The sequence below is a fragment of the Sceloporus undulatus genome, chromosome 2 (genome assembly GCF_019175285.1).
Source record: "Sceloporus undulatus isolate JIND9_A2432 ecotype Alabama chromosome 2, SceUnd_v1.1, whole genome shotgun sequence".
Taxonomy (NCBI): Eukaryota; Metazoa; Chordata; class Lepidosauria; order Squamata; family Phrynosomatidae; genus Sceloporus; species Sceloporus undulatus.
The window spans coordinates 158,023,725-158,044,413 of NC_056523.1; the positions used below are offsets into that span (position 1 = coordinate 158,023,725).

The 20,689-nt window shown below is 44.2% G+C and overlaps 1 protein-coding gene across 1 annotated transcript in view; it reads right to left on the reverse strand.

The window, feature by feature from the left end:
• Positions 1 to 3,671: 3,671 nt before the first annotated feature.
• Positions 3,672 to 20,689, reverse strand: part of ERBB3 (erb-b2 receptor tyrosine kinase 3) — a 126,640-nt gene continuing 109,622 nt past the window's right edge. The window contains 4 exon segments of the mRNA XM_042454853.1: positions 3,672 to 10,507; positions 11,934 to 12,201; positions 13,405 to 13,476; positions 20,009 to 20,158. Of these exon segments, the coding sequence (XP_042310787.1) occupies positions 9,966 to 10,507; positions 11,934 to 12,201; positions 13,405 to 13,476; positions 20,009 to 20,158 (1,032 nt within the window). The 3' untranslated portion in view covers positions 3,672 to 9,965.

Below are 20,689 nucleotides of genomic sequence, written 5' to 3' on the forward strand. Positions count from 1 at the left end.
GTTGATGCAGCAAAGCTCAGGCTGGTTGTCTGACCTGTTCTATTCAAAGGGAGGCGACTGCTGGAAGCTGTGGGTTCGAGAAGCTTGCACAGACACTTGCACTGCAAGTTGGTCCAGAATAACTGCTCCTCCCAGCAGCTTCATAGCCACAAATGCTGATGCAAAGATGCCTTGAAATAATGTCATATCTCCATTTGGCTCCTACCTTGTTTGGCTGCCTTGGTCAGCTGTGGGCGTTTAACCCAGAGCGCTCCCCAATGAATCTTCTTAAGGAAAAAAATAAAACCAGAGAGGAAAAAAAATGAATTCTGATGTCTGCAAAAAATAATCTGCACATATTGGTCGATTTTAATTGTGTATGTACTGTTATGAGTGTATTTTAATGGTTTTATAGTGTTGTATTTTAACCGTGGGTTTATCTGTTTTTGTGTTTTGTATTGTTACGTACACTACCTTGAGCCTTGAGGATAGGCAGGAAAGAAATAAAACTACTACTACTACTACTACTAGTTGTTGTTGTTTTGTACAATATACAGTATTTTGTTTTTCCTAGTGATAGATATAAATAACTATGTACGGTGCCCGTCACACAAGCCTATGGAGGCCTATTCAGAAGTGAGGCCCAATTAGATTTAATCACAACCTAGTCTGTGTATACTCTCAAAACAGGTGGGAATCATAAGGCTCTCCAAATGTTGTTAAAGGGCAACATTTATATACTGTCATTGGTTACTTGCCCAGCATATACAAATTGTTCCTGGTTAGTATGGCCAATGGCGAGGAATGCTGGGCATTGCAGTTCAGCAAGCTCTCAAGGACCACACAGATACCACCCCCTTCAAGGATTACACTGTCTAATGCCTTTCTCTCTGGCCACAGGAATGTATACTAACTCTGGTCCAAAACACACTTCAGAAATAATCCAGTTTCATACTGCTTTAACTGCCTAGGCTCAATGCTAGGGAATTCAAGGAATTGTAGTTTTGTGAGACATTTAGCTTTCAGTATCAGAGAGCTCTGGTGCCACAATAAACTACAGTCCCCAGGATTCCCTAGTACTGAGCCAGAGCACTTAACGTAGTCTCAAACTGGATTATTTCTGAAGTGTGTTTTGGACCTGTGACTTCATCAAACATAGGCAGGTAAAAGATGATGATGATATTTCTTCCTTCCTTCACTTCTCAGCTGCTGACCTCTGCATCAGCATCCTCTCATAACAAGTGATGGCTACAGAAGCATGATGGGAGTGTTTGTTGGGTATGTGTGATGTTGTCTGTCCTGTCTGCCTGAAGTGAAGAGAGTTCCCTCTTGCATGTTTCATGATAAATGTATTTTTTTTTTTATTTTTGTTGTTCTACAACATGGTGCTACGTGGCTTTCCAACATGACTGCACTTGTTGGGGGTCTGCTAAGAATTTTTTTTCTTTTGCAATTGAATGAAAAATTTGCTCTCTATGTGGTATCCCAAAACAGTGGCTTCCAAGAATTAGGAGTGGCAGCATTCCCAGAATGGGCCACATTATGGCCTGGTTTATAGCCTGTATTGTTTGCTCTTTAGGGTGCATATGATAGAGAAAGGAGAGTCCCTGGTAAGAAAATGGATGTCCATGTGGTGATGGTGGGAGCCTATTGGGAGGTTGCAGAGGGGGCAGGCTGTGATGACTCCCAGTTGCTTGTTGGCACCTTACTCCCATGGCTTTTATTTCTCCCTAACTCTCTCCACTGGGACCGGAGCAGTGATTTTACACCAAAGTGACTTGGGCAGATCTGATTCCTAGCAAATCACCAGTTAGGATTGCTTCGTCTATATGGAGCTTTATGTTTTCAGCTGTTCTAGAGCAGATAACTGTTTTATTTTTTGTATCCCACTCTTTCCCCAGAACTGTAGCCTTCCAGATGTGGCTTAGAACTGACATCAGCAACATACAGCATAGCAAATGGTCTAGAAATATTGGGCTTGTACTCCAAAAATTTGGCAGGGGGGGGATGCACAATTCCAGCACCTAGTTGCCAGCCCAACAGCAGCTGCCTATCTGTGATATAGCCCTTGTTTGTGGTGCTGCTGTCCCTTTGGAGTCTAAAGTTTAGACAAAGTACTTATTATGCAGTGAGTTCTTCACATCCTCGATTAGCGTTCCACTTAAAATTAATAGTTTGCTGCATGCTGAGAGGGGTCTAAGCCACATCAAAATTGTTCTTTTAAACTGCAATAAATCTCTACAAACAGCCTCAAGAAAAAATGAAAGATGAGGATGCAAAGGTGAGAACAACTGGCCAAATCCAAGGAGCTATATTGTGTCAACTTCCTGTTCTTTAGAATAATCTGAAAGGGTCCACAGGCTTTAGCATTTTTCAAGGAGGGAAAAAAAGGATGACTAGCATTTATGGCTTAGTCTTTGTTCTCCTGTTTTATCATGCTTACCCAGTACTTTCCTTCACTATACTCTAATGTACTTTACTTAGTTTATTTCGCTCCACTGCATTCCTAATTACATTTTCAAGGGTTGATTTGTGCCTCCTCCCCCATCCCTTACTATCAAGGTTGCATTAATGGAATAAGTAACAGAGATCCAACTAGTTCAAGACTACTTTAACTGCCCTGGCTCAGTGCTAGGGAATCCTGGGAACCGTAGTTTGTTGTGGCACCAGAGCTCTCTGACAATGACGGCTAAATGTTTCAAAAAACTAGTTTCCAGAATCCCCTAGCAATAAGCCAGGGCAGTAAAAGTGGTCTCAAACTGGATTATTTCTGCAAGTGTTTTGGACCAGAGGAAAGTAAAGTAAAGTCAATGTAAGCACTGGAGGCAGAGAGCTTCCACCAATCCTATTCCTACCAACTCCAACCAGCACTGTGGAAACAGAAAGCACCATCCTCCTACTGCTGAGTAAACACTCTGAAAAGTAAACACATCATCTTGAGCAAGTTATACCCAAAAAGGTGGCATGCAATGACGCTATTCGTAAACTACCTTGCCATTGTTATGCTGCAATGCTATGTACACTGGCCTATACAAATAATCTTTGCTCTACACAGTGAGACGGATGTCCAAGTTAATATGCTTATAATTCAGGTTCTAAGGATGTGTGCTGTAAATGTGCAAGTCCCTATTTTGAGTCAAGCTACCAGCCATCTCTCAACCACTTAAACCCCACCCCTATGTGTCCATTTTACTGCTTTGCTCTAAGTACACTGAGAAATTCTGTGTGAAAGCATGTTATGCCTGTCCCTTGAGAAGTGTTCACCAAATGCTAGTTCAGTTAAATACAACACTTTGAAGCTAGTTTTGGCAAAGCATGGTCATAGACTCTCCACCTGTGATCTAGGCTTTACAGTTTTCTCTCCAGCAAAGTTCTTGTGTCTTAAACTATGGTACAGAATTTCAACAAATGCAGCCTTTCTCAACCAGCAGTGATAGAAAGCCTTCTTCCATGCTATAGTAGAAGAAATAGGTTTTGTGCCCTCTCCACCAAAATGAATCAGGTGTCCCAATACTAAAATGATGTAAACTATGGTTAGCCCACACTCTCCCACCTTTTCACTGCTGTGATAATGGGCACAAAGTACATCAAATGCTAGAAACATGTTAGAAATCCTGAACATTAAGCAGCTTTCTCATTCTTCCCTGCTGCTACTGATTCTTATCCACTCCTGTAGTCAAACAGAAATAATACAGTTTATCAATTTCATTTTTATTTTGTATTCAAAACATACGCAATCATACACACGCACGCACACACACTACATATAAACAAACATATGTGAGATCTTTAGCATGAAGAAGAGCCTCCGTCAGAAAGGACTCAGTTGTTCTTGAATGTTATTTGTGTCCAGCACATGCCCTCCAAGGAAAAAGCCTAAACTACATCCTCCAAACATACTTGTGGTCACACAGTGTTCCAAGGAAATGTCAGAGAAATGCTTGCTGACAACAACATTAGTTGATTAAATAATGGACAGCAAGTCCACACTACACATTTCAACTTGTTTAATAGACACTGACTGGGAATTGTAGTTCGGCAAAGCGGGGAGCAGATGCCAGCAATTTTTAATGATCATTCTAATTAGTATGTCACCAAAATTTGATTCCTAGGATTCTTTGAAGGATTAAAACAAATGAAAGTGTATAGGGAAGCTAGGACCTGAGAAGGTTACACCTTCTTTCCTCATGTCAGGAGACAATGTGCATTAAAAGAACTACAGGTTGAGTCTCTCTTATCCGAAATGCTTGTGACCAGACATGTTTGGGATTTTGGAATATTTGCATATACATAATGAGACATCATGGAGATGAGACCCTAATCTAAATATGAAATTCACTGATGATTTGTAAACATCTTATACACAAAGTCTGAAGGTAATTTTATACACAATATTCTTAATACTTTTGTGGATGAAACAAAGTTTATGTACACCAAACTCCGCAAAGGCAAAAGTGTCACTATTTCAGCCACTCATGTGAACAATTATGGAGTATTTTGGATTTTGAAATTCCAGATAAAGGAGAGTCAACCTGTATCTTCCTTCTGCCCTCTTAGGCAATCATACTGAACTTGTCCAAAAGTGCAACTTTTGAACTGATTATATTTGAAGTCAATCAAAAGATTTGCGGTGGGGCTCACTCCACACTGCAGAATTCTAGCACTATGATTCCACTTTAACTGTCATGGTTCCATGCTTTGAAATCCTGGGATGGACATTTGAGAAAGGGGCCTTTGGACTCCTCAGGCAGGAAGCCCCTCTGGTGCCTACAACCAAACTACAAACCCCAGGATTTCAAGTTACAAGTAGAATCAAAGTACTATAACTGTGTTGTAAAAGGGCCCTACATTAGCATACTAATCGTTTTTACATTTGGACTAATGAAGAATACATTCAAGGCATAGCCATTTACATAGTTACAATTTACAACAGACTATATTGCTGTAATATTTTCTCTCTAACAGGGAGGCCTGACAGTTTTATTTGTTTTTACTTGTCCTGCTCTTTGTGATTTTGCCAACAGCCTGATCTGCATAAATTAAGTCACTGTATTGTGTCCACCACATTGGCTGCAATTCTATACATATTTATCTGGAAGTAAGCAGTGGTCAATGAGTCTTACTTTTGAGTAGATGTATACGGGATTGTGCTGCCAGGTTGTTAAAGGTGCAGGAGTTGGGCCCAGAGTTGGAAATCTTATCCTCTTTCTATGAGAATTTCTTGCTTGTCCAAATCAGCTTTCTTGACAAGCATTTATTTGATTAGAAAGCAAAGTGTAAACTAAAGTGAACACGTCTGGTTGGATGTCCTAATGTAAGCAGGACCATTGCCATCCTTCCATTTTGCTAATGTCTTGGCACAAGAGTACTCCATTGTCCTGGCTGATGACAAGAGAGAGTGTCTAGTTTTTATTGCCCTTGTTTTTTAAAACACCACTATCATTCCTTGTTATGCTGAAGCTGGGACATGGTACAAAGCCATTCAGAGTGTGTAAACATTTGGATTCCTTCCAGTTCAGATTTTTTTTTTAAAAAAAGAAGACAAAACCTTCATTTCACCAGTTTCTAAGCATGGGAAAACAACAATAACAGTCTAACATGACTTTTATGACAGACAATAAACACATCGAACTTTGGTGAGCACATTTAAGGCGGCATTATTACCCTGCTATTAGAAAAACACAAAAACCACTTAGGTCAGTGAGGAGACTTGCATGTTTTTTGTTTGTTGTTCATTATTGCATGTAATGTTTTTAACTGCATTCCAGTTTAATTATCCAGGTCCTGATGTCCCTTAGATTGGCTGCCTTTGTCAAGCCATTGATACCACAGATGTTTAACTGAAGAGCATAATCAAGGTAAATACAGGAGTTAGAACACCTCCATCACATAATCCTCCTTGTTATAACTGATTCTTCTCTCTCTCCTGCCTCCTCTAGCTCAAACTCCTTTTCTAGAGCTACATCCTATTACATAAACTTGTCAGCCACAGATGCTGGCGAAACATCAGGAAGAAACTCTTCTAGAACATGGCCACATAGCCCGAAAAACCCACAAAAAAACTATGAATATGAGTTCCTTTTATTCTTTCTGCTGTATGGCATAATAAGTTTAACGTTATTAAATATAAGAGTTGCCATCCTCAGGAAGAAGTTGTACCTTTAAGGCTGCAATTTTCTGCATGTGTAACTGATGAGTAAACTACATTGCCTTAGACATGCATAAGCTTGTGTTTAATAGTAAATTGCAGCAAATGGGCCCAAACTAAGCAGAGAACTCTAGTGAAAGAAGTAGTAGCAGCTTCCTTTTCATAATATCCATAACACATATAAGAGATCTGTCAGATCTGAATATGGCTTAAAGTGCCAGCTTTTAAAAACTGAGTGCCTGAGCTATCCCCGGAATATCAATTTGATGTACATCTGGGCCTCATTTAGTGGTTGTTTTACACTAAACTTTCATTTAAAAAAGAAGAAATACAGACATTGTTTTCATGGCTAGTAACTCTACTCAGGATAATTCCAGAGTCAAAGATAGGGACTATAGGGTACCGGGCTCTATACGCAAGTCCAAAAGGAAACAGAAAAGACTTGCCTATGTACAAATGTTGAGTTTTAGCACACATAAAACTTCTCTGGAGTATGCCCAAAGTATGCTCAATAGCATTTTATGCATGCCTTGTACAAGCACAATGATGGCACAAGGACTGAGGCAACAGTGAACTCTGCCCCTTAATGCTTCAATGTGTTCAAATCCAAACCGAGATCTATTTTTAAAAACTGGCTGAAATTTAATCTAGGACAGATTCCACTTCTTCTGTTAACAGTTACATTCTCTTGTAGAACTATTGCCAAGCTAGTTTTAATTTGTTCTATGTTCCTTAACACAGTGTCCCCCACCCACCCAACAAAAGTAGGACCATTTGGCTGGCCAGTCAAAATTAAATAGTAACTATCACTACAACAATGGATCCTGCTGAACAACAGGACCATGATCGGAAAAGAAGGAAGATGCATTGGGAGGAACTGCTTGCCAAAGAAACAATTCTGGTTGTCAAACTTGATGGTGAGCTCCTATGCCTTTTTATTCAAAAGTAATTTTGTGTACATCAGAAAGCAGCCTTAGACAAGGCAGCCTTCACCATGATTTCAGCACTGAGTCAGGATTTCTTCTCCCTTTGGCCCAACTTTGTTTTGATAATTTTCTGTAATGATGTGATCTAGGGAAATCTCAAAAGCGTACACTGATTTCTGTACCCTTTTGATAGACTTTTGATATATGTTACACTAGTGAACTCTGAAGCAACTGATACAAAGTTATTTACCACTCTGTTAAAATATTGTATTTCCTTAACTAGATTTGTCTTGCAATATGGCAATAGGATAAGGAGAAGCTGACATCATTCAAACTGAAAAAAACACCAGTCTCGTCTCGTAAAAGATTCCACTTCAGTGATTTTACTTCTTTGGCAGCCCAAATTAAAACTGTGGCAAGATTTTATAACTTCTTTTTTCTGTAGGGGGCAGTCTAATAGCATCCTTAGCACTCTTCCCATGCCTTAACTAGCACCTCTCTCCTTGCACTTCCACTCAGCTCAGGTGCCAGTCTTGTTGGCAGGACTCAGGTAACTCTGCCTGCTTTTCAACTTTTAAGCCTTCACCACACCCTGCGGAATTCCAATCCTGACAGGGAGTTAATTTATCAACTCCTGGCGTTTCCCACACTGGGCAGGAAGAAACAAAAATCCATGGACATCATAACCACAGAGCCTAATAACTTCTAAGGCAAAATAAATAAGAGCTCCCCTTCAGCATCCAGTCAATCAATCATCTCAGCATTGTTCAAATGCCATCCACCCACGTACTAAAAATGCCTGCTTCTCTCATTTCAATAAAGAAAACCTGAAACAGTGGGGTCTGAAAAGAGTGGAGCTCTGGTTTGTACATCATCTATTCTTTCACCGTCTCTGTTAGGGCTGGACATGATGAGGGATGGATAGAAATTCTGCTACAGTTCATAGAAATTTGTGGGGGTGTTGTTGTTTTTTGCTAAGCAATTCATCAGCTTTTTGACTGCTCAAGTAATATTACATTTTGAAAAACATTTCCATGGAACTTTGTCACATATTTGCAATTTAGATGAAAAACTGGAGACCAAAACCAAATGACCGACTGACCAATCTGGGTTATTTTTGTCTCCTTAACTGTATTTTGCTGTGCCAGTTCAAATACAGACTAAATGCTTAAGGGAGAAACCTGTTTAAACCGCACAGCAGAAAGGATTTGCAGGAGTCAAACAAGACACTGAGATCTAAGATCAAACACAGAGTTTCTCTCACAGCTTCCATCTCTCCCTAACTACATTTGATTTTTTCCCTCTTTTGTAAATATCCCTTTATATGATGCAATCCAGAACATGTAGAAACATAGTCAAGGTTACATACAGTATGACTAGCCTTTAGGGTAAGGTGGGGCAGATGGTGGTGATGGAAAGGAGAACTGTGTTCCCAAATCATACTCTTGTGTAAATGAGCCTGATTCAAAATATTCAGGAGTAACAGTATTAAGGCCCACAGTGCAACTCTGCAGCCATTTGCACAGCATGAGTCAACTCAGCAGGAATGCATGTCCTTGCTGAATTGTTCACTGGGTGGCATGGGAACTAAATTACAGCTGTTTCCTTTACATGGCCCCCATCCTGAGAAAAATGCTATATTCCCTTTCACTAAGGAGCCAACATTGAGAATGCTGCCTTTTAAAAGGTTTCTCTGTCCTGAAATACCTCCCTGGTGTGGGACAGAAAAAGTTACTTCTGTCTACAGAACAAGCTACACACAATCTCTCCTTGTTGCGCTTTGCTCTGGTATGCTGGAGATGACTTCTGTCAAGAGATTTAATCTGCCTGTAGTAGTGAGCATCTAGACACTACAGATAGAAACAGGGGTCTGTAGTGAGGTCAGGCTTGATTCCTGTCCATTCTCTTGCGTTTCCATCTAGACAGGAACATTTGTAAGGCACAGGTCTTGTTAATAATACTGTGGAACATCAGTGACAGAGCTGAAGGCAGAAGCTTGGAGCTCTGGGTTCTAATCTCTCCTTGACCTTGAGAGGTAGGATCAAATGCCACAGGTTTTCTCACACTCTCACATTCAGGCATATTGTCTTCCTAAATGAGGTTGAATCAGGCTCTCAGAAAGAAAGTAAAAAGCATAATTATCCTTCATATCCACCCTGATAGCTAATCCTCTCCTCCTCTGTGAAGTCGAAGGTCTCTGTTGCATACATAGTCAGGCATAGCAAGCAAGGGCACTGTCTTCTTTCTTGAAGGTGGCCCTTCCTCCCCTTCAATCTTACAGCCAACTACAAGGCTCAGCATGCTTGGCTTGTGCTTCAGCCCCTCTGCTGTTGATGAACAGAGGGTTGTCATTAGAAAAGCTGTGGTTGTGGTGGCAGGCACCCAGAGGCCTCCACTGTCGTCAAGGGATCACTGTGGGGTACCACTGAGGTGTCAGTTCAGCACAGGAGACTTGACTTGACTTTCTAACCTGTAGCTGCTTCGTGAACAGATTGTATCCTCTTCCAATGTGAGCAGAGCCCTCAGGCCCACAGAAGCAACCAGCAAGTCATCTCCTCCTTATATGTAAAAAGAGGTCTTTTTGCCACAGCAGACCTTCTCTGTTTGTACTGGAATGGCTTTCCCCTGTTTTTGGATTCTCCCTCCCCAAACAGCTTCTGTTTGTGCTCTGAGTCCAAAGCATTCGAACCAGAGACAGATAGGCCAGGACACTGTGCCAGGTAGAGGTGCTGTGGCACAACCCAGTGGGAGGCCCGTATTGGTTGGTCGTACCTATTAGGGTCAACATCCCTGTGGCTTAAACGCCTTATGGAAGTTCTTCCCCCTTTCACCCTACAAATCACAGCAAGGCTGTTGGCAGCCAGAATTAAGGTGAATCTTCCTCACAGACAAATAAAGTTGCTGACCCTTGGCTAAGTCCTCTGAACATCAGCCTTGCTAAACATTCGGCTGTGCCAGTAATCTGGGTTGTCAAAAGCACAGTCTGAGGCCTCCAGGGTCTGCAGGGGGTTTATGAACCCATTCTTGGGATAGGGGGGACTTTGGCAGCCAGGACACTGGACTACAGGCAAGACAGCATCCATTTCCTCGTACCCTTGCTCATCTGGGGAACCCTGTGTGATGCCGGAGTCCATGTCGGTATAGTCTCCTCGAGAGCTGTGGATGCTGCTCAGGGACTTGCTGAGCTTGGGCTGCTTGTTCATGTACTCATAATCCTCTTCTTCATCCCCTTCATCCCGACAGGGTGTGGTCAGTTGGGAGCTAGGCATGCTGCCCAGAGATGCACTCAGCTCTGAGCCTAGATCCATGTACTCATAGCCAAGTTCCTCTAGGGAGGCAGGCCGGGGCTGTGAGGGTTGTGGGGCACGCCGGTTCATGTACTCGTACTCTTCCTCTGTTTCAGGCACAGGGAGTGAGCCTTGGACCAGGGAGGCAGTAAGGCCGGCAGCACGCTCTGTATGGGAGAGGAAAACAATAACCATTGTCATTTTGTAGTCACTTGCGGAAACTAACAGCCTTTTATAGGTGTCCAGGCCCACACAGTCTCTGAGGTTGAGGCAGAACCATGCATCCATTTACAATTAGCAGAGCACAGCAGCTGTACCTTAGGCTTTTTCTTTCCTCCCTATAGCATTACTGGAAATGGGTGGCATGTGCAGTTTCTATAGCATTGCTGTGTATTGGTGAGTGGACAAAGACAGCATCATGACAGCTACGTACATAACTGGCTCATTCTCCATTCTTTTTTAAAAAACATACATTTTGAGGCTAGGCAAGTTATGCCTACTCGTCAAGCACCCTCCACAACACTGCCTTGTTTCAACCAGGATGGAAGCTGTGCCTCTGGTCCTGCCATCCCCAGTTTGAGGGACCTGGGATAACCCTACAACAGCATTGAGAGGCTCAAGATTAAGTGGAAGCAGCAGCAATAGTGTGGAAAGAGAAGAAAGGGATAGGCAACAATTCCTTAGTCACTGTTTGCAAGGCAAAGGTTTTTCTGCTAGATTGATCAGTCCCATTTCCCTTTCTTAGAAGTAAAGGGTCTCTGGCCCTTGGATTCTACATGGTCCTAGGTGGTGGGGGGAATGTCTATACAGCCCTCTAGCCACTTTTACTCTTAGAAAGTAACATTCATTATGTTCTCAAGGAAAGTTAGCTTGCTTGATTTTTTAAAGTATGTTTCCAATTCCCAAGGTTGAGGAAAAAAGGAATGCACATGTGGAGTCCTGCACTGGTTAACATGTTTTGCCATTCAGTTCATCTCTAACTTTTCCTTTTTCTTTAGTCAAAAAAATTTGGCCAGGTTGAAAACATCCTGGATATACAGCATTTTCATGGCTTTGGGGGTTGCATTTGCTCCACATATACTGTTACATGTTGCTGGGACCTATACATCTGTCCTAAAAATCCTGTTCACCCCTAGCTCCCACTACAAATGCTCCATTACTTGAACTTGCTATAGCTCTAACAACAACGATGAAGCCAGGAAGCAGTCAATCATCTCTAGAGATTGGTAAAAATAATTTTTAGACCATTGTTTCCAGAATCTCCCAGCTAGCATGTTTGGTACTGCCTGGGAGATTCGGGAAGTGACAATCCAAAAGATTTCCTAAGTTCTGATGTTTCACCAACTTATAGTGTCTCTTTATACTACTCTAGTGGGGCCGGCTTTGATTTCCAATCAGGTAGTCAGTTGTAAGCCTGCCATGGAATTTTCTGTTTGTTACCTTTTTTTTTAATGGTGTCTGGAGAAGGTCATGGCCCAGAGATAGTCAGGCTTGTCTTTCTAGTTTGGTCCTGGAACAATCCCTCAGTTTGCTTAAGAGAATGTGAATCATGTCTCATTCTCAAGCAATTCCCTTTTCTGGTGCTGCCCTTACCTCTGCCATTTCGATCTGGCATGACATAGCCATTGGCATCTTCCTCTCCATCAGCACTTCCAACTGGAAGCATCAGGCTCTCTCGCTGAGACAGGTAGGCGCTATCTCCACGGGACCGTAGGCTGCGGCACAGGCTCCCAGACAATGACAGATCCTCAGTGAGGTCATACTCCGAGGCTGTGCCCCGTCCCTCTGATGACTCTGAAACTGTACGGCCCACTGACTCCTGCCTTAGGCGCAAGGTATGCCGGGACCCCAGCCCAGTGCTCTGGATCACAAGAAGACAAAAATAAACAATGGAAAAAAACCCAGAGGTTTACACATGACCAACAAGAAAAACAGGCATTCAGTTATGAACTATAATAGGCCTAGACAAATTTTGACCCACCAAGAAGAAAACATACCTGTCTAGCAGCACACTGGAAGCTCAATAAACCAGCTGGTATTGATGCCAGCATGGTGTAGTGGCTTGAGCATAAGAGCCAGTGTGGTCTAGTGGTTTGAGCATTGGACTACAATTCCCACTTATCCATGGAAACCCACTGGCTGATCTTGGGCAAAGCACATTCTCTCAGGCAAAGTCAACTCCCCCCCCCACACACACACAGAACAGACCATGCTAAGAAAACCCCATGATAAGTTAGTTCTGCAAGGTTTCCAACAGAGAACTGTTTCCAGTCCTGCCATCCATGGGCATGACTACGTGGGCCAAATGAAGCTGTTTCTATCCTCATCCTCACAGTGACCTGTCTTCACGACACAGGGCCAAATCTCCGATTCAAGTGCAGACTGTCTTCATGATGTAAGGCCAGTTCTGCAATGAGTCTGCCCTTTCCTTCCTTTAAACCAGCTTAAAATAACTTACATTTCGCCCAGATTTTGAAGGAAAATCTGGAACACTCCAGGTGGCTGTTTACACATGTGTCCCTGCTGTATTGGCCGGCACTGCTGCTGCTAGTGTGAGTCACTCCCTCTGAAGTCACAACAAGGTGCCCAGCCATGTGACCAATGTTGGGTGCTTCACTTCTGACCTCAGAGGGAGCGACTCATGCTAGCAGTGGCAGTGCTGTGCAGCACAGTGGGACACTTGTGAAGACAGCTGTCTGGTGTTGCTACAGAGTGCAAAGGTAAGAGGGACAGCTCTGGGGCCAGAATACTCTGGAAGCAGTCTGGGGTATTCTGGCCAGTGTATATGAGCCCCATGTTTGCTTAACTAGAAGCACTAAGGGTTGGACTCTCAGTGTCGGAGCTTCCACAGTTTTCCAGCCAGCATTGTGAGGATTGTAGAGTAACTCAAAACTTTTGCTCTAGCATGCAGTCCTCCATGGCAACTAACAACAATCTTCCCAATTAACCCAACCCTGACTTCTTCATCTACTGCTCCTTTTTTGTGATATTCTTCTAAATGGATATGTAACCTCACATTCCACACTAGTTCTGATTGTCATATACATTTTAAGGGAAAAGTTACCTGGCGACATGAACTGAGGGTACTCTGATTCATGGGGATGTATCCAGCAGAAGGATTCAGGGGATTTGGACACTGGAGATTTTTTAAAAGAGAAAAATGCATAGTGGTGAGTGACTTCTGTGTATTTAATTTACACATTAAGAATTAATTTGTCTGTTTTGAATATTTGTATACCACTTCTCAACATCAAAATTCTGAAATCAACCTACACAGTAAAATGGGACAAAAATTAAAACATTTTTAAAAAGCACATTAAGTCTGAATAGTTTCCACCACAGTTTATCCCCAATTTTTGTAAGTTGCATCAGGCAACTGTATTAATGTTCAAGTCCTTTGGGAACTCTGAGTACAAAAGGCTTTTGGTGGCATAGAGGGAACATGCCACCAAGCCCTCTCCTTAGCCCCTCTTGTTAATGCTGTTGGCTCATTGGGCCTGCAGTGGCTGCAGTGAAATAGCTAATCTGCCCTGGAAGTGTATTACCAGTCACCTGCAGGCCAAGTAACACTAAGAGTTTGTGCCCAGAGAGTGAATGCTCTTCTCACCTTAGTGGCAAGTATCCAACCTACCATTTTGGGCAAGGTTTTGGAACATGTGGTAGCTCCAGAGGTTTCTGGATGAAAAAGATTATCTAAATCCATTTCAATCTGGTTTCAGGCCTGGCTATGGAACAGAAACAGCTTTGGTCGCCTTGGTGGATGACCTACATAGGGAACTAGATAGGGAGAGTGTGTCCCTGTTAGTTCTGCTGGACCTCTCAGTGGCTTTCGATACCATCAACCATGGTATTCTTTTGGGCTGCCTCTCTGGGATGAGACTTGGAGGTACTGTTTTACAGTGACTCTATTCCTTCCTGGAGGGACTAATCCAGAAGGTGGTGCTAAGGGACTCCTGTTTGATCCCGTGGCCATTGGCCTGTGAGGTTCCTCAGAGTTCCCTATGTTATTGTCCGCTATGCTATTTAACATGTACATGAAACCGCTGGGAGAGGTCGTCCTGAATTTTGAGGTTCGGTGTCATCAATATGCTGATGAAACTCTACTACTCCTTTCCACCCCAATCCAGGGAGGCTGTCCTGGTCCAGTGTCTGTCATCAGTAATGGACTGGATGAGGGCAAGCAGTGGTACATGCCTTGGTTACATCCCATTTTGACTACTGCAATGCGCTTTACATGGGACTGCCTTTGAAGAATGTTTGAAAACTTCAACTGCTTATTGGACTCCATCACAGCATTTTTGCCAGCGGACCAGGGGAGGAAAGCCGGAACACCTGGGGAAGGCGGAGAAAGGGGCACACCGGGGCAGCAGCGTGTATAAAGCCAGCCTGTCTGGTCCCCTCCTCCGTCACGCACCCTTGCCTCCAGGGACTGCTGTGTGAGCTGTTTGTTGCTGCCGGGCGGCTTCCTGGGTTGTTAGAGGTGCGCAACTGCGCACTGGCCCAGGAGCCGCCCTCGGACTGCTTATTGGACTCTATCACAGCACACTTTCACAGCTGTGCAGTTGCGCACATCTGTGACTGCGCGGAAGGCAGGGGTGACGAACCTGTGCCAACTATTTGGCAGAGAATGATTGTTGTATCTTTTCTCTGCCTTCATTGTTGTATTGGGGGGGGGGAGGGGGAGGGTATGGATGTGGAGAGTGTTTTGGTTGGGGAGGCAGAGGGTAATTCCCGTGGCATGATCGGGGCTCCTATTGGAGTAGTGTGAGGCAGGGGGAGGTATGGCGGTAGGAGAGTGGATCAGTGTTACAGGGGAAGGCGAGACCGATGCTTAATACCTATCTCCCCTTCCTATCCCTCTTCTAACCAAAGAGATCCAAGGGTCATCCCAACCATTCCACAAACCCTGTCTCTGCTCCTGTGCAATGCCAGGTCTATTAAGAACAAGACCCACATTATCTATGACCTGCTTGAACAATTGTGACCTGGCTTGCATTACTGAGACCTGGCTTGGGCCTGAAGGGGAAGCTGTGTGGGCTCAGGCCCTACCTGCCGGGTACTCAGTGAAGGACCAGACCAGGTTATGTGGGCGGGGGGGGGGGGGGTGTTGCTTTGATTCATAAAAACACCTTGTCCCTATCCAGGAACCATGTCTGTCAAACTTCCTATATTGAGTGTATTTACCTGACCCTGAAGGCCAGTGACAGTCTAGGAATTCTGTTGGTCTATCGGCCACCCCGTGCACTAACAGACTCCCTTAACGAGCTGACACAGTTGGTCTCGGAGCTAGTGCTGGAATCCCCCAGGCTTTTGGTCCTGGGGGATCTCAACATTCCCTTCGCGGCCAACCAGATTCCATCTGGTGCGGCTCGGGAATTCATGGATACCATGACAGCCATGGGCCTGTCACAGCTGATCTCGGGGCCTACGCATTCAGCGGGTAATACACTTGATATGGTCTTTTGTACGGACATGGAAATTCCGTGGTCGGAAATAACTAATATTTCCGCCCTGTCATGGACGGATTTTTGCCTGGTGGAGGCAAAAATCAAGGCATGTACCCAGATCCCTCCCGGGGGTGGCGGACCCATTAGAATGGTCCACCCTCGAAGGCTGATGGAACCCAAAAGGTTCCAGGAAGCCCTAGAGGGGTATATGGTTGGGAATGACGGTGACTCTGTTGTTGCCCTGACTAACATCTGGGATGCTGATTTCTCCAGGGCTATACACAGTATTGCTCCCAAGCGCCCTCTTAGACCTGCTTCCAAAAAGAAGCCCTGGTATATGGAAGATCTCTGGGCAAGGAAGTGGGTGCTGCGACGGCTAGAGCGTGACTGGCGGGCACACAAGTGCTTACCCGACAAGGCTCTCCTAGACCATCTTTTGGAGGACTACGGAGAGGCAATAGATGCAGCAAAGAACTCCTTCTTTGGTGCACGTTTCGCGTCCGCGGAGTTGCGTCCAGCAGAGCTGTTCAGGGTAGTGAGGGAGCTTACTCAGCTCCCCCCTGCCCTGAACCCTATTTTAGAACCATCTAAGGCCTGCTGTGACCAATTTAACAACTTCTTCGTGGATAAAACCTCTCGGATAAGGGAAGGTCTTGACGCCAGTATTAGTACAGAAACCAGAGTAGAGGTATCCAGAGCCTCCGTGGACTCGATTATACTGGATCACTTTGAGTCTGTAGATACCGATGATGTGGACAAGATCCTTAGAGGTGTTAGGAAAACAACTTGCTCCCTCGATCCCTGTCCCTCATGGCTAGCAGCTCAGGGGGGAACGGTAGTAACTTCTATGTTACACCGTATATTGAGGGATGGGCAATTTCCATCTAGCTTAAAATTGGCTATTGTAAAACCCTTGCTAAAAAAGCCCTCCCTTGACCCCCTGATGCATAATAATTATCGGCCAGTATCGCTAGTGCCATTTTTGGGGAAGGTGATCAAGAGGGCAGTTGCAATCCAGCTTCAATCGATCTTGGATTAAATGGATTATCTAGACCCATTTCAAACTGGCTTTCGGGCAGGTTACGGGGTTGAGACTGCTATGGTCTCCCTGGTCGATGATCTCCGTCTGGGCATGGACAGGGGTAGCGTGTCCCTGTTAGTGCTCTTGGACATCTCAGCGGCTTTCGATACCATTGACCATGGTATCCTTCTGGAGCACCTACTGGAGCTGGGAATCGGAGGCACTGCGCTCCAGTGGTTCCAATCCTATCTCTCTGGGAGGTTCCAGATGGTGCAGCTGGGGAACGTGTGCTCCGATAGGAGGGCCCTTACATCTGGGGTCCCTCAAGGAGCCATTCTGTCCCCCATGCTCTTTAACATTTACATGAAACCGCTGGGAGAGATCATCCGGAGGCATGGGGCGCGGGGTTATCAGTACGCTGATGACACCCAAATAATCTACTCTATGACTCCGACTGATTCAGTGACCAAGGATGGCATCTCTCCTCTCGTTGCCTGTCTGGATTCGGTAATGGGCTGGATGAGGGAAAACAGACTCACCCTGAATCCAGAGAAAATGGAAGTACTCGTGATAGGCTCCCCTGGCCCAGGGATGGTGGTGATTCCACCTGTCCTAAACGGGATCACGCTTCCCGTGAAGGACTCAGTACGCAGCCTGGGGGTGCTCCTTGATTCGTCGCTCCAACTTACATCTCAGGTGGATGCGACAGTCAGGAGCACCTGTTATCAGTTTAGGCTGATACGCCAGCTGCGTCCCTACCTGGACCGGGGGGACCTTGAAACGGTAGTACACACTCTGGTAACCTCTCGTTTGGACTTCTGCAATGCACTCTACATGGGGCAACCCTTGTACCATACCCGGAAGCTGCAATTGGTGCAGAATATGGCGGCAAGACTGGTCACTAATACACCTAGGACCAGCCATATAACACCGGTCCTTAAAGACCTTCACTGGCTGCCTATTTGCTTCCGGGCGCAATACAAGGTGTTGGTTATTACCTATAAAGCCCTAAATGGCTTGGGCCCAGGGTACTTGGAGGACCGCCTCTCTCCGTATAATCCGCCCCGCACACTCAGATCAACCGGGAAGCAATTGTTGAGAGTTCCGGAGGTTAGATTAGTTACCACCACTCGGAGGGCCTTTTCTACCTTGGCCCCCAACCTCTGGAACTCGCTTCCCAATGAGCTCCGCTCGGCCACCTCACTGAACCAATTTAAGAAGGGGTTAAAAACACACCTTTTCGAGCAGGCATACCCCTGACTCCTGACCCCTGACTCCCGATGGACTCCCTCCCTCGTCAGCATTGTTGAGCTGGCATGAGCTGTGGTTTTATTGTTGTAATTGGTTGTTTAAGATGTTTTGTATTTTGATGGTTTTTATATTGTATATGTATATGCTGTTAACCGCTTTGATTTTTAGAAAAGCGGTATATAAATAAAATTTTTATTATTATTTTATTTAAATTGCTGCAGCCAGGCTGCTAACAGGGACAGGTTATAGAGATCATACAAGAGCTGCCAGTTTGTTTCTGAGCACAATTCAAAGTGCTGGTGATGACCTCTAAAGCACTATATGGCTCAGGTCCAGCCTATTTGGCAGACTGTATCTCCCTATATGAGCCGGCCCAGGCTCTGAGATCTGCAGGGGAGGCCCTTCTCTCTGTAACATCACCATCACAAGCATGGTTGGTGAGACACGAGAGAGGGTCTTTTCCATGGCTGTCCCTAGACTTTGGAACTCCCTGCCCAGGGAGATCAGAATGGCCCCTTCCTCTTCAGACAGGTTTTCAAAACAAAGCTTTTAAAGACTGGCCTGGGGTGTTATACTGTTTTAATGTATTTTAAACATTTTATCTTTTTAAAGTATTTGATATTTTATTATGTAATCTGTTTTAATTATTGTTGTAATTGAATTCTATTTTAATGTACTATATTGTATGTTTTTAATAATATTGTTTCTTAATGTTGTAAGCCACCCTGAGTTCCAGTCTTGGAAGAAGGGCGGGATATAAATAAATAAATAGAGCTTTGATTGCTCTATGCAGGGAAAAAACTGAAGTGGTACAGCCTTTCCCCCTTCCAATATCTATTTACAGTGCGCCTGTGTCATACACGGGCACGCTTTACGTGGCTTTCAGCATGCGCTGAAAGCCACGTGGGGAGGAAGGGGTGGCACATCCCATAGGGATGAATGGGGCGTGTACTGCCACGCTGCCACATGCACAAGCCCCATTCATTTAAATGGGGCTTGAGTATACATGTTATTTGTTTTATGCAGGGGAGTCTGGAACAGATCCCCCACGTAAACAAAGGGTGCACTGTATTCTTCTTTTCCCTCAACCATCTTAATGGTATGTATAACTTCCCAAGTCTCACAGCTTCTTTCCTCATACCCACAACCAACCACACATCCACTCTGCTATGGCTCTAGGTTCACATTCTCTATCTTTCTTCTCTCTTACTCTTCCCACTGTTGACCTCATGTTTTTTGGACTCTTGGCCTTCCCCCTCATGCTACTCACTGAATCCTCAGCTTGTTGCCCCAATCTTCCATTGTATCAGGTTTTCTTTATTCTGTAGCCTCCTCAAGCTAATTTTAGCTGTTATGGAAAGACATTTTGTTTGTGCTTTCATTGATTAGATCTTTTTTCCATAGAAAAAGAGACATTTTGAAGGGTTTTCTGCCTCAGCTGCCAAAATAATTTAATTAGCTTTGGGTACTTTGCACCTTGCCTTAGAAACAATGGGTGGGTTGTACCATTTATTGTTCAAGCAGTAAAATGTGTTGGGCCAGCCTTGGACAAGGTAACACTCTAAAGAAAAGTTTCTTTTATCAGCTGTGGCAGAAAACACACACACAGAGAGAGAGAGGAGGAGGAAGCTTTCCTCAAGCTTTTACGAGGCAATATTTATCCTGTGTGGCAAAATTCTCTCTGACAGAACTGACACAATTAAACTCTTACATTGAAAGATACAGCAACAAGATTGGCTATTCAAGAAATCTGTCATGAGTGATCAAGACATAATCCAATCAAACAAGCTGCAAAATCTGGCAAGACATTTCCAGACACTTCTAACATAACTCTGAAAAATAGAGACAACAAGAGAGGCCATGGGGGAATAGGACATAAACAGGGCAGAGTCAGGAAGATTCTCAGATTCATCTGTTTATGAGGTGGTAGTGGAGAAGGCATCACTTACCCGTATGGAGTCAACCCACTGCCTGGAAGCAAAGAGGTTATTAAGTTCTTCTTCCTCCAACTCTGACTCCATATCTAGTGTCTCCATCTCATCCATCTCCTTTTCAGTGAGCACAGGTGGATCAGCTTGGAGAAGTGTTCCACATTCTCTCTGTGGACAAAGGAAAGTATCTCTCATTATGGTTAGAATGATAATCTTTTAACGCCACAGCCATGACTGCTTAGCACTGCCATAAAGTTCCTGTGCAAGTGGAACATAAATCTTACTATTAGAGTGGTCTTTGGGCAGGGTCTGGGTACACAAAAGAAGACACCAAATCTTAAGCCTTTCTGGTATCCCAATCCTGCAGGCCTTGTTAGAGGGAATCTAGTTCTTAAACACTAACATATACAGAGGCATCCTTTCCTTCAGCTGACTATGGACTTTATTAGACGTGGGCGAAACGTGCTCCAAACATGGCAGAAACGTTGCAGAAGCACCAGGGATGTGATCATCCGTGGCACTTCTAAAGTGTAAGTGAGGCTTCCCCCTATGTTCCCGTCATGGAATCGTTCATGGGGAAGCCATTTTCTGAATAACAAGATATCCCGTTATTAGCCTCAATTACACTTTAGAAGTACCACGGATGATCATATACCTGGCGCTTCCGCAATGTTTCTGCCACATTAGGTGGACATTTCT